The sequence below is a fragment of the Sceloporus occidentalis genome, unplaced genomic scaffold (genome assembly GCF_023333645.1).
Source record: "Sceloporus occidentalis isolate IW3139 unplaced genomic scaffold, rSceOcc1.0.p SCAF_4, whole genome shotgun sequence".
NCBI classification, from domain to species: domain Eukaryota; kingdom Metazoa; phylum Chordata; class Lepidosauria; order Squamata; family Phrynosomatidae; genus Sceloporus; species Sceloporus occidentalis.
In genome coordinates this window covers 36567294-36579854 of record NW_028316984.1, presented here as the reverse complement: position 1 = coordinate 36579854, position 12561 = coordinate 36567294, and the positions used below count along the sequence as shown (strand labels likewise).

General features: G+C 36.9%; 1 protein-coding gene across 1 annotated transcript in view; it reads right to left on the bottom strand.

The window, feature by feature from the left end:
* Positions 1-709: 709 nt before the first annotated feature.
* SP3 (Sp3 transcription factor) overlaps positions 710-12561 on the bottom strand; it is a 26700-nt gene continuing 14848 nt past the window's right edge. The window contains exons 4-7 of the mRNA XM_089519727.1: positions 10327-11677; positions 3274-3466; positions 2741-2937; positions 710-2443 (exon numbers count right to left, since the gene is read on the bottom strand). Coding sequence (XP_089375853.1) covers positions 2127-2443; positions 2741-2937; positions 3274-3466; positions 10327-11677 — 2058 coding nt within the window. The 3' untranslated portion in view covers positions 710-2126. The remainder of the gene's footprint in view (positions 2444-2740; positions 2938-3273; positions 3467-10326; positions 11678-12561) is intronic.

Below are 12561 nucleotides of genomic sequence, written 5' to 3'. Positions count from 1 at the left end.
AATTTAGGCATCCAAGAGAAAAAGAATATGCTTGTGTCTGAAATAATGGTTAACAAAAGGCTTGTGAATCAACTTAAAGTAAGGTGACTGCCTCTTCTGTTGAATATTCAATATTATAGTTCAGACAACTGAACAAGTACAATAAAAAAATAAAAGCACTGACACTTTGGGGATTTGTGAAAAATACGAGGGTCTTTTAAAAAGAAATCCATTGCTCTTCCCCCTTTGTAGAATTATAGCCCAAAGCATGTTTTTGTATGTCTGGTCTGCTGTGCCAACCAGGGTCTACATGCCTCCAAAGCAACCTCTAGTAAACCATACACCTATCACAGTTCCTAGTACTCTTAAGGCAATTACATGGAAGCTGCTTAGCCTCTGAAAGAAATGTAGGTATTCTGAAGGAAGAGTCTGCTATACTATGAGAAAACAACCCAACGCAAAGAATATAAACATATCACACTCTGTAAGAATAGCATGAGAATTACATTCTACTATCTGTTTTGCGGTACTGCTTATTTCTTGAGTGAATTAGGAATGAGAAAAGAACTGTACAGGTCTGGTCATTAATCATATTTCAAAAGATTAGCTGTACTGGAAAATTGGGAAGAAACATAGTGGTGTGTGTGTGTAGCATCTGCTACTACCATAATTTGTAACAAATCACTCTTATGGCAAAAGAAAAAGGCCAAGGAAAACCAGACACCCCAAGTCAAAAGGAAAAAAAAATAGTGTTTTATTAACTACCACACTGTTATAATACATTTTAAACGTACAATAAGGTAGCCTTTAAATTTGAGGTGGTTTGAATAAATGAACAGATTTCCAAATGCTTGTAAAGAGTGAACTTCTGTAATTATTGTATTTCTTTTCTTTTGTTAAATGGACAGAGCATTTACAGACTGGCTATGTAAATTAAAGGTGTGTACATTTTTCTATAACTGAAAATATAAACAGTAATTAAAAATAAAAAAGAATTCGGCTTAATAAAAAACATATATGTTTATCAGTTATATGTACTGGATACATACAGTTTAAGGGAAGCGTAAAGTAAAGATGTGGACATTTAAATGCAGCTCAGCTAACCAAAAGCTTGGCAGAAGAAAGCGCTGTAAAACCCTTATTTCACTATGACTAATATTAATATGAAGCATTGTCCCTATGAAACAGATTTTCTACTTCCATGTGTGTATGTGTATGTTTGTGTGTATTTATTTTATTGGTAATTTACATGATGGCTTTTAAGGCCCTGGCAGACAAATGTTTTTGGAGTCAATATTAGATTTAAAAAATTACTGTTGAAATGAACACCCTTTAGTTTTTGGTCCTCCAATATTCAAGAAAAGGGTATTTCTTTATTTTTGTTTCACCACTCTAAATCTACAACCTCTCTTTTTTAAGCCTTTGAATAATTTTAAACATTGGTTTTATTTCCCAAATTAGTTATTGAAAGAATATTAACAAGACATTATTTTGGCAAAATTAAACTTTAAACATGGCTTTTCAATAGGATTTAAAAGGTGACTATCCCTAGAGTTCCATGTTAAAATGTAATTTTCAAACTCTTACAAGAGTAATGCTTAAAATATTGTACATAGTTAACCTAATTAAAATAATTAGCTTCAAAATGACAAGTTGATGAGCTAAGTAAAGCCTATACAATGAAACATTTGCTTGGAAACTTGATTTGTCAGTTATGCATAATAAAAATTCCAGTCATCAAGAAAATTACAAAATTTCTTTTATCATAACATGATTTCTTTTCACCAATCAACTTTTATCTTACAATAGATAAATACCAACATGTTCTCATTTTTACACTAAACCACAAAGGATTGATGCATTTGATTAGACTACCATTTCCATCGTTAAATTTTTTTTTTATACAAGTTGGTAAAATTTAATCTCTTCTAGATTCCAAAAGTACCTACAAAACCCATGCAATTTTACCATTTTAATATACTATGGAATATCATACAAAGTAAGGCATTTCAGTGTCATGTATAACCAAGTTACTGTCAATCCAAAAATTTTTGCACATCAATAAAAAGATATCTAAGAACTTAGGAACAATATTCTTCTCACTACTGTATAAAAATAACCACAATTAATAGGTATCTTGTGTATATTTATTCCATTGTCTCATTTCCAGAAACGGTAACAAGCTGTAAAGGTATTTCAGCGTTGGTAAGAATATCTTGATTGCTGGTGCCAGAAGTATTTACAGTTCCTATCCCTGAAACAGAACCTTGTTGAATATTAGCAAGGATAAGTGTTGTTCCACCCGCAGTAATCAAAGCATCCTCTGGTGTTGCTTCTACAGATGCCAGCACTGTACTGCTAGCATGAATAGCCTTTTTATTTTGATGTGTTTTAATATGTTTGGCAAGATGGTCACTTCTCATGAAGCGCTTTGAACATTCTGGACAGACAAACTTCTTTTCACCTGCAGAAAATATAAAGTAAGCGTTTCTTTCACATGGACACTCACAGAACGCTGTCATACAATGTAACATAACTGAAACAAATTGATCTTTGTGCAGAAGAGCTTAATAAACAGACAACCAAATAAAACTATATTCCTCCCCCATTCCAAAGAAAGTAGCTACAGGCAAACATTTAGAACTCAGCAACGATAACCATATTTTAAACTGATTGATTCTTTACTCTTCCTCTCTTACACAAAGAGGCAGTCTCCCACACTCATTTCAAAAACTAACATAGAAAAAAATATGTTAATAACCTGTATGTGTTCTCCTGTGCCGCTGCAGCTCATCACTGCGAGTAAATCTTTTGCCACAGAACATCCAATTACAAATAAATGGACGCTCCCCAGAGTGCCAGCGGAGATGAGCCCTCAGGTGTGATGTCTTTCCGTATACTTTCCCACATCCTGGTATGTGACAGATATGCTGCTTCTTTTTCCCTATGTTGGTGCCCCTGTCAAAATATACATGAAAACAAAAGTTACTCAGCACTTCTAAGCCTGTCATCTATTTTGCTGAACTGTAAGGAGATAATGCCCAAATAACTCCATATGCATTTACAGGGATCAATGGCATTAACTGGTTCAGAAGCAGCAGGAGCTGTCACTGCTGAAGGAAAAAATCACAATACAGGCCACATCCCTCTGTCAGTCACCTGCCCATTTGCACTGCAAGTACCAGAAGCACAGATTCCCCACAGCTACAGGTGTGGAAAGTAATGAGCTCTCTCTCACTTTTGCCTCATTTATTTTAAGGACGTTTACTACACAGGAAGTCAAGAAGCACGTACCTTCCACCGCCTTCTTTACAATTAGGACAGGTGCAAGCGACTCTTCGCAATCGTTTCCCTTCTTGATGTGGCTGGTCCCCTTCCTCGTCTACCACTTGTACTCTCAAATGTGTCAAATCATTGGTGTTCAGTGTAGAATCACCCCCAAGCTGCCACTCTTCTGGATCGGGCTCTTCTTCTTTAATCCTAATATCTAAAGACAAGCAACAGAGATCAGTAGCTAGCCCATTAAGGGAAGCAGGCCATAATGATCTTACCCCTATAGCATGTCTTGTACACCACAATATGCCAGTTGAAAAGTTTATAGGTTTTATTGCCTACCTGTGTTATGGCTATATCCCTATTGATGGTTCTGCAATTAGACGATATGCCTAGCCACAGGTTTCAAATCCACCAATGCAAGTGTTTTTTAAGCACCTTTCTTGCTAGAAAATGATACTTAAAATACATGCTGAATAACACAATGGAAAGAACTTTTGATTTAAATTCAAGTAGTTGTCCCAAACACAAACCCACTGAATTGAATCAATTACTGAAAACACTTATGTAAACCACACTGATTCCATGGGTGTGCGCTTGCTGTGACTAGCAATTGGACTTTGGAAATGACAGATTTTGTTAGTGTTGCTTTGTGCATTCAAGACATTTCTTACTTATGGCTACCCTAAGGCAAACCTCCCACAGAATTTTCTAGACAAGATTTGTTCAGAGGGGATTTGTTTTTGCCTTCTTATGAAGCTGAGAGAGGATGACTTGCCAAAGTAACCTGGTGGGGTTCCATGGCTGAAAGAGGATTCAAAGCCTGCTCTCCAGTTGTAATCCAACTCTCAAACCACTATATCACACTAGCTCTCATGACAGATTACAAGTAAGTAAACCTTCCAGTAATAATAACAGTAATTTAAATAATCTTCTCACTGAAATATGAAAATCTCTTTAACTGAAACCAGTGGAATAATTCAAACAGGCTAACAAGTAAGCCTTAATTTTTTTAAAGTTCCTTTTTTCAACCGCTATGAGAAGTGAACACAACAGCAGTTAAATTCAGACAGCAATTCACTGTCTGAATTGTTTGATACCATCTAACAATACAAACCCACCATGGCATCCTCTGTGGTGGCAGGGGATCTTTCAGAGACAAAAGCACTGGTGCCATAGTTAACACTTGTTAGTACTGCACAGAGAAAACCTCCTTTTGAAGATATTTTGCCAAGAAAACCCTATGATGAGATGACCCAAAATGAAACAAGTCACAGTGCCCGAAGATGAGACTCCCAGATTGGACAGTACTCAGTGAGCGTCTGGGGTAGAGCAGAGGGCAAGTATGAATAGTGCTGCAGCTAGTGATGCAACTAGACTCAAGCCGAAAGGGCAGTCAGGATCAGAGGTGAAAGTAAAGTCTGATGCTGCACAACACCTGTCATAGGAACATGGAATGTTAGAAGCATAAATCAGGGGAAGCTAGACCTAGAAAAACAAGAAATGGAATGTATAAACATAGAAATACTTGGGATGAGTGAGCTAAAGTAGACAGGAATGGGGCATTCTAAGTCAGCTAACTTGACTCAAGAAATGAAAATCTAGGCAGAAATGGGATAACATTTATATTGAGGACAGTCAAAAGCAGTCAAAGGATATAATGCAAAGTTGGACCAAGTCATCTCAATAAGACTTCATGGAAAAACTATCAATATAATCATAGTCCAAGTTTGTGCTCCAACTACAGAGGAAGAAACTGAAAAATTCTATGCAGCAGCTCAGGAGGATATTGAACACACTTCAAAACAGGACTTCTTGTTAATCATAGGCCACTGGAATTCAAAAAACAGGGAACAGAGCAGAACCAGAGACTGCAAGAAAATTTGATCAAGGATCAATAAATGAAGCAAGAGAGTGACTGACTGAATTTTGCAAAGTTAACAGTTTGTTGCATCATAAAAACATTCTTCAAGCAAACCAAGAAGCAACTTCAGCATGGACATCACCTGACAGCCAATATATATATTAAATAGACAACATAACTGAAAGGAGAAGATGGAGAAGCTAAATTCTCTCTGCAAAAACAAGACCAGGAGCAGATTGTGGCACTTACCGTGAATTACCAATATTAAAATTTAGAGTAAAGTGCGTACACGTACACACACACACACACACACACACACACACACACAGAAAACCATCATGCCGAAAAACATTCTGAAGAACATACCTGTAGAATTTTAAGATAATGTGGAAAATATATTTGCACTATTGAGCCTAATTGATTGGGAGCTAGAACAACTTTGCATTGAAGCCATGTACACTGTCAGTCAGGAATGCAAAAAGAGACTATCTGCAGCCAAAAAATAAAGAGGCATCTGAACGGATGACAGATGCAACACTTCACACAGTTAAGGACAGATGAGAAGAAAGCTGAATGCAACTGTTCAATTATTTTTGTGCAGGGACAAGGAGAACTGCTATATTAATCAATGCAAAGAAATAAAAGTTGACAACAAAAAAGAAAGAAAAAGAGACCTCTTTCACAAGATCTGAGAAATCAAAGGGAAATTTAAACCAAGAGTGGGGATGCTTTATCACCAGTAGAACACATTGCATGATTAAGCAGAAACAAAAAGATGATGTAAACAAAACAGTGAAGTATATAAAAGATGTATATGTGACAGATCCAGTTTAAGAAGAACCATATGAAGACAAACTTCCAATTTTTGAAAGTTAAGTACAAGCTGCAGGCAGAGAACTTGAGAGAAATAAATCACCAGGAACAGATGGCATACTAATAGAGCTGCTTTAATCCACAGCGACAGAATCTACTCTAGTTCTAACTAAAATCTGTCAACAAATATGGAAAACAAAACAATGGTCCATGCATTAGAAGTGCTCAACATACAGTCCAATCCCCAAGAAAGGTAACAGCAGCAATTACAGTAACCACAGGACCACTACTTTCATTTTCCATGCAAGCAAAGTGATGCTCAAAATTCTACAAGAAAACTTCTATTCTAGATGGAATAAGAAATGCCAGATGTCCAAGCTGGGTTCAGGAAAGAAGAGGCAGTAGGGATCATTATCGTACATCAGATAATGGAGAACACACAAAAAATTCAGAAGAAAATCTGCCTTTTATAGATTACAGCAAAGCCTTTGATTGTGTAGATTGTGCAAAATTATGGATGGCTTTCAAAGAAATGGGTGTGTCACAGCATTTGATTATCCTGATGCATAACTTGTACTCAGGATAAGAAGCTACCATCAAGACAGAATATGGGGAAAACAGAACGGTTTCCAACTGGCAAGGGGTCAGGCAAGGCTGCATTTTATCACCTTGTCTGTTTAATTAGTTTTCTGAACATATAATATGTAAAGCGGGTTACTCAGAGGAAGGAGTCATGAAAATTGGAGGAAAAAATAACCAGCAATTTAAGATATGCAGATGACACCATGTTACTAGCAGAAAATAGCTACTCTAAGTACTTTACCAAACTGCAAATTTCAGGATTCAACAGGGCAAAACCATGCCAATTAAATTGGTATCAAACTGATATAACTGTGCAGTGGAGATCCAATCTCTGGAATCCTAAATCCTAACATGTATTTTAGACTTGAGAAAAACCAAGTACTACATACTAGTTTCCTCTTAAAATGTTAAAGTGTAAGAAGCTATTTAAGGCAGCCAATAACAAATGGAATTCCAAGGAGACAGAATTATGACAAATACAGAAAATCAAATGCAAGAAATATAAAAGGAATAACTGATAATAGGAAAAAGACAATGTAACTGCCATATATATTTGCTTAGGTAATACTTGGTAAGCTATTATAGTCTGCACAGCATTTGAAAAAACCCTCTTATTTGCATGGAAATAATGCCAATTGTCTGAATATTTCTTTTCCAAACCATTTTTAAAAAGATTTTTCACACTTCCCCTGGCATTACTTTGGAGGGCTTTTCTCGCTTAATATTTTCTGTGTTTAACTGATGACCTAAAACTAAACCCATCTTCAGATTAAATATGATTTAATATCGCAAGCATAGTGGAGCTATACAAGTGCCATCTAAGAGGCACCACACAGCATAAAACATCAGTGTCCTCCCTTCTGGATCATATTTTAAGCTTCCAGGAACAGTGATAAGAGGATTCCTGAACTATAACGCCAAAAGAAACGAAGAAAAACTATACAGTAGTCCCTCCACATTTGCTGGGGCTAGGGGTAAAGGAATTCCATGAATGTGGAAAAACCACAAATTAAAAAAAACCACTTTTCTTTTTACTTTAGAGAATATCTCTCTAGGAATCTCCAGGTCCTCCAGTGCATCTCTGTGGTCAACATCTCCCAGAAGATTATCATACACTGGAGGACCAACAAATGCCTATAGAAGTGTTTTCTCCAGGAACTTCTAAGATCCCCAGCACAATCCTATGGTCAATTCCTGGCAGAATAATAATAATAATAATTTTTATTTTTACCCTGCCTTTCCAAATGCATGATCAAGGCGGCTTACAAGATGAAAAATGATAAAATACAGTTAAAAACATCACAATATAAAAATTTAAAAACAACATTACAAGGGGTATGAACGGGAATCTATACAAATCGCATTCACCAGGGGCAAGAAAAAAAAAACAATGTTTGCACTAGTCTGGGGTCAAAGAAAACATGGGCCTGTTACAGACAGCCAAAATAAAGCTGCTTCGAGTCACTTTGGAGGTATGGTATTTCAATGATGCATGAGTCCTAAGAGTCTGGAAACTTCACCAAAGCTGCACTCCAATCCTTAGGACTGGAGCGTGGCTTTGGTGCGGCCTTTGGACTCTTAGGACGCATGTATCATTGAAATACCATACCTCCAAAGTGACTCGAAGCAGCTTTATTTTGGCTGTCTGTAACAGGCCATAGAGACAAGGAGCAGAGCATTGTGCTTGAAGAAGGACTTAGAGATTCCTAGAAAGAACATATTAACCAAACCCACAAATAATCAAACTTGCAAAAGTCTAAACTGCAAATGTGGAGGGCAAACTGTACATACATAATCTTGTTTGACTGGAACTACTGTGCACCATTAAGTCTCATTCATTTCAAATATGATGTGCATAGTTCAGAGCATGTGATTATAATCACATTATTATTATTATTATTATTATTATTATTATTATTATTATTATGCTTTATTTATAAAGGGCTGTAAATTTACACAGCGCTGTACATATGATATTTGTGTGTTTTTACAGAACATCTTACCCATGTTTCCTCAGGGTGTTTAGTAGGGCACACTCCAAGGAAAATGTGTATAATATTGCAGGCTTAGATGTGGCAACAGGAGAACTCCTCTATCCTCATCTGTTCTTAAAATATGCAGCCGATAGAAAACCACAAATGATCAGGCTTTTACAAGGCTCATACGCATCCAGAATAAATTTATCTATTCTAGCCAGAGACACTCACAACACACTACAGTCAGCCCTTCTTATACACGGATTTTTTATACAGATTCAAGTACACACGGTTTGAAAATGTTCCAAAAAAGCATAAATTTTAAATATCAAACCTTGATTTTCCATTTTTTATAAGGGGCACCATTTTGCTATGTCATATATTTAATGGAACTTGAGCATACACGGATTTTGTTATACATGGGGGATCTTGGAACCAAACCCCAGCGTATAACAAGGGTCCACTGTACATGCTGCTCTGGTCCCATGAAAAGCAACCATGAATGAAGACCTAGGTATCCAGTCAAAGAAAATATGAGATTAAGAATGGTTGCTGTTTCTCTCCTGCACAAAAAGATATGCTTGATACAAAGTGCAAATTGCTTTGCTAACCCTACCTTGGTATGAAATTGTACATGTATGTTTGGGAAAATTTTGAGAAATGACTACAAGTAATAGTCACTATCATCATCATTATTACTAGAGCAGCAAATTTCGGAAAGTCTGAAATTGTGTGTGCTGTTAATTACCGAATATAAAGAGCATCTTAAGTTACAAACATTTTGGCTGCTTCAGAGCAGTCTGCAAGTATTCTTCCCAAAAGTGTGTAAAATCCAAAAAGCAAGAAGTTTCTTATGAAAGCCCAAAGGTTCCTTCCTGTATACTTTTTAGCAAAATATCCTTTATGTAAAGAGACAAAATGAGATTTGAACTATAGCAATTAGCTAAAAAAAGGTACCTGTAGCTTCCAGAATGCACAAAACTATTAAAAGAGCAAAAATGAATTTTGTCCTATTTCCCCCGCTCACATGGTCATCATTAACAGAATGCTGGAAAGTGTAGAATTAGTATGTACACATAGCTGGGACACAGAAAGTACAAAGCAATGCTATAACACTCCAATGCAAGGTCGCACCAAAGCCACACTCCATTCCTAAGCACTGGAGTGCAGCTTTGGTGCAGCTTCCGGATTCTTAGGATGCATGCATCATTTAAACAGCATACCTCCAAAGAGACCCGAAGCAGCTTTATTTTGGCAGTCTGTAACAGGCCATAATTTCATATAATTTTATAACATTTATCATCGTCCCCACCCACATTTTTCTAAATTCAACAGTACCAAACAATGAAACCTCTCCTCTCAGTGGTGTTCCAGTCCCCTGAATATTCTGGCTGTCCTTTTTGCACGATTAACATTTCTAAAATATAATTTTAAAGGTCCTCTTGTAGCTTTACATAATTATGTTGACATCTTGATTTCCATGTTACCCATCTACATTAAATGCTGTTAAAAAGTAAAAATAAAACAACTCAAGAAGTCAACAGAGCATCTAATACATGGGATAGATCCTAAAGTTGATAAATATAGGCTTCCTATAAACAGGCCACTTAGTCTTACAAAAGAAATGTCCTTCATTTCAGTGGCATATTTGTCCCTTTTATCTGAGCAGCGGGGCTGGGGGGGGTGGTAAGAGAACTTTATATAGAAGAAAATGAACTGTCCATAAATGGGAACATAAAGTCTTACATGCTTTAGTGATAATAAAACATTAATTAACTTTTATCAGTATTCAAAGCACAAGACGCATTGGTTTCAACACAATTATAATAATATAAATACCTGCTGGACTGTCTGCATTTTCTCCTGGATGCAGCTGAATGCCACCAGAGTCTATGGAATTTATTGTAACTGTCTGTAGATTTGGCAACTGGGCAGTACTTAGACTAACAGGGGTTGATGTCAAGGCCCCACCCGCTGCAACTTGACCAAGAGTGAGTGTCTGTACAGGTGTCAATGTTATCTGTTGGCCAGGGGCATTCTGCAGCTGTAAGTTTTGCAAGTTCTGAACTCCCTGTACTTGAAATGTCTGCCATGTTATCTGCCCAGATGGGGTCACTGTTTGTGCCTGGATTAAAAAGGTTCCAGGATTCAACTGAAGCTGAAGATTCTGCAAAGCCTGCTGTGATATACCTTGGCTTGCTTGCACACCATGGATTGTCTGTTGTGTAATACCTTGCACAATTTGGGCTTGACTGGTAGTTTGCTGAGACTCTTGAAGCTGTATATGCTGTACAATAGGCTGTGCTGTGGAGACCTGAATATTCTGCGCCTGTGTCTCATCTGAGACTGATGTCTGGATGTAATTTCCCTGAAGATCAGAACTATGTACTTGCCCAGTTGTATTAGACAAGCTGTTTGCATTCTGTTCCAATATACTAGTACTATCTATGGTAACGGGCAGCTGTGATGAAGAGGATGTTGGCACAAACAAGTCTGTATCAGTGGTGGCTTCTGTCATTTCAGCAGAAACCTGTTCAGCAGTCCTATCAGAAGTTTCTGAACTATCCATTGCCTGTGTAGTACTTATCAAGTGTCCATCAGCATTAATGCCTGCAGTCATGGTCTGAGAACCACTGAGTCCCAGAGAATCTAGATCAACACTATTGATGGGAACGAAAGCAATGTTTCCTGGTAATCCAAGAGGAACATTAGCAACTACCTGCGCTTGTCCGGGAAAAGATGAACCACCAATTGTCACCCCTTGGACTTGGCCAGACTGGGATAAAATATTTTGAATATTACTAGAAGTTCCAGAGGCAATAATGGTTTGATTGGAGCCAGGAATGATTTGAATCTGACCAGTTTCTTGATTTATACCATTATCAGAGGACGTTGCAAAACCAAGTTGAACCTGCTGACCATCTGCTGTCTGAATCTGGGGTATGACTTGATACTGGACGCTGGATACAGTACCATTTGATGAATCTGATCCAGGTGCAGCAACAGAAAATATCTGTTGACTTTGCAAAGTCTGAAGAGGAAGAACATATTGCCCACTTGACGTTACTGTAGCTGCTCCTGGGATTTGCACTATATTGCCAGCTTCATCTTTGATAGTTGTGGGTGTAGCAGACAACACTTCCCATCTATTTGGAGTTCCTGCTAATTGTACAGAGGCCAAATCTCCAGTCTGAATAGAAATAAACAAAAAAATAAAAAAACAAAGGTGAGACACTTATGTTGGTTTACATGTGAAACGCAAGTGAATACATTTACTCATGTATCTACAATATGCCAAAAGCTTTGATTCAATGCTACGCACAGTGAAATACACATAAAGCAGTTGATTTCAATAGATGCCAACACACTCAGCACATTGCACTGCATTAAATTCTGTGCTACACTGTGTCCAGTTATATTCATTACTCCTTAGTCAAGACATATTAACTTCTGAATTGTTGACATTTAAATTCATTTTCAGTTTTAAAAGCGTTTTACTTCCTAACCGGTTTAGACGCTCATTCATTGCTATAAGTAGTGATTTATCTTGGAGATTATGAAAAGGATTATTACCATGAATCTAGTGTTCATCTAGGATGTTATCTTTTCAGTTTGGAAATTACTGAATCTACTCCATATCCCTGGAGCACTGCAAAATGTTGCTCTGAACTGTTTGTGCCTGGATCACAAAGCATCAGATGTCCCTGTCTTATTACTTTGACAACATGTCTTATTCACTTTAAACTTTTCCTTTCCCAAAACTGCTCTACAGGTTAAAAGTTTGAGGTAAAATAGCCACATTATTCACTTGAAAAACTCAAAATTTATAATGCAGCATAGGGAAATTTATTATTCAGAAAAACACATTAGTAAGACAAATAAATGCTCACCTACAATGACAGAGCCTCCTAACAAACAGTTATTGTGTTTACTAGTATGCAAAGTCCTGAAAAGATATAGCTGCTGCAACTCAAGTATTAAGATGCTTAGAAGAATTTAATGGAAAACAAAGATACTAATCTGATCTTCTTTCTATAATGAATTACTAACATTTCACAATAACCATTCTTATTT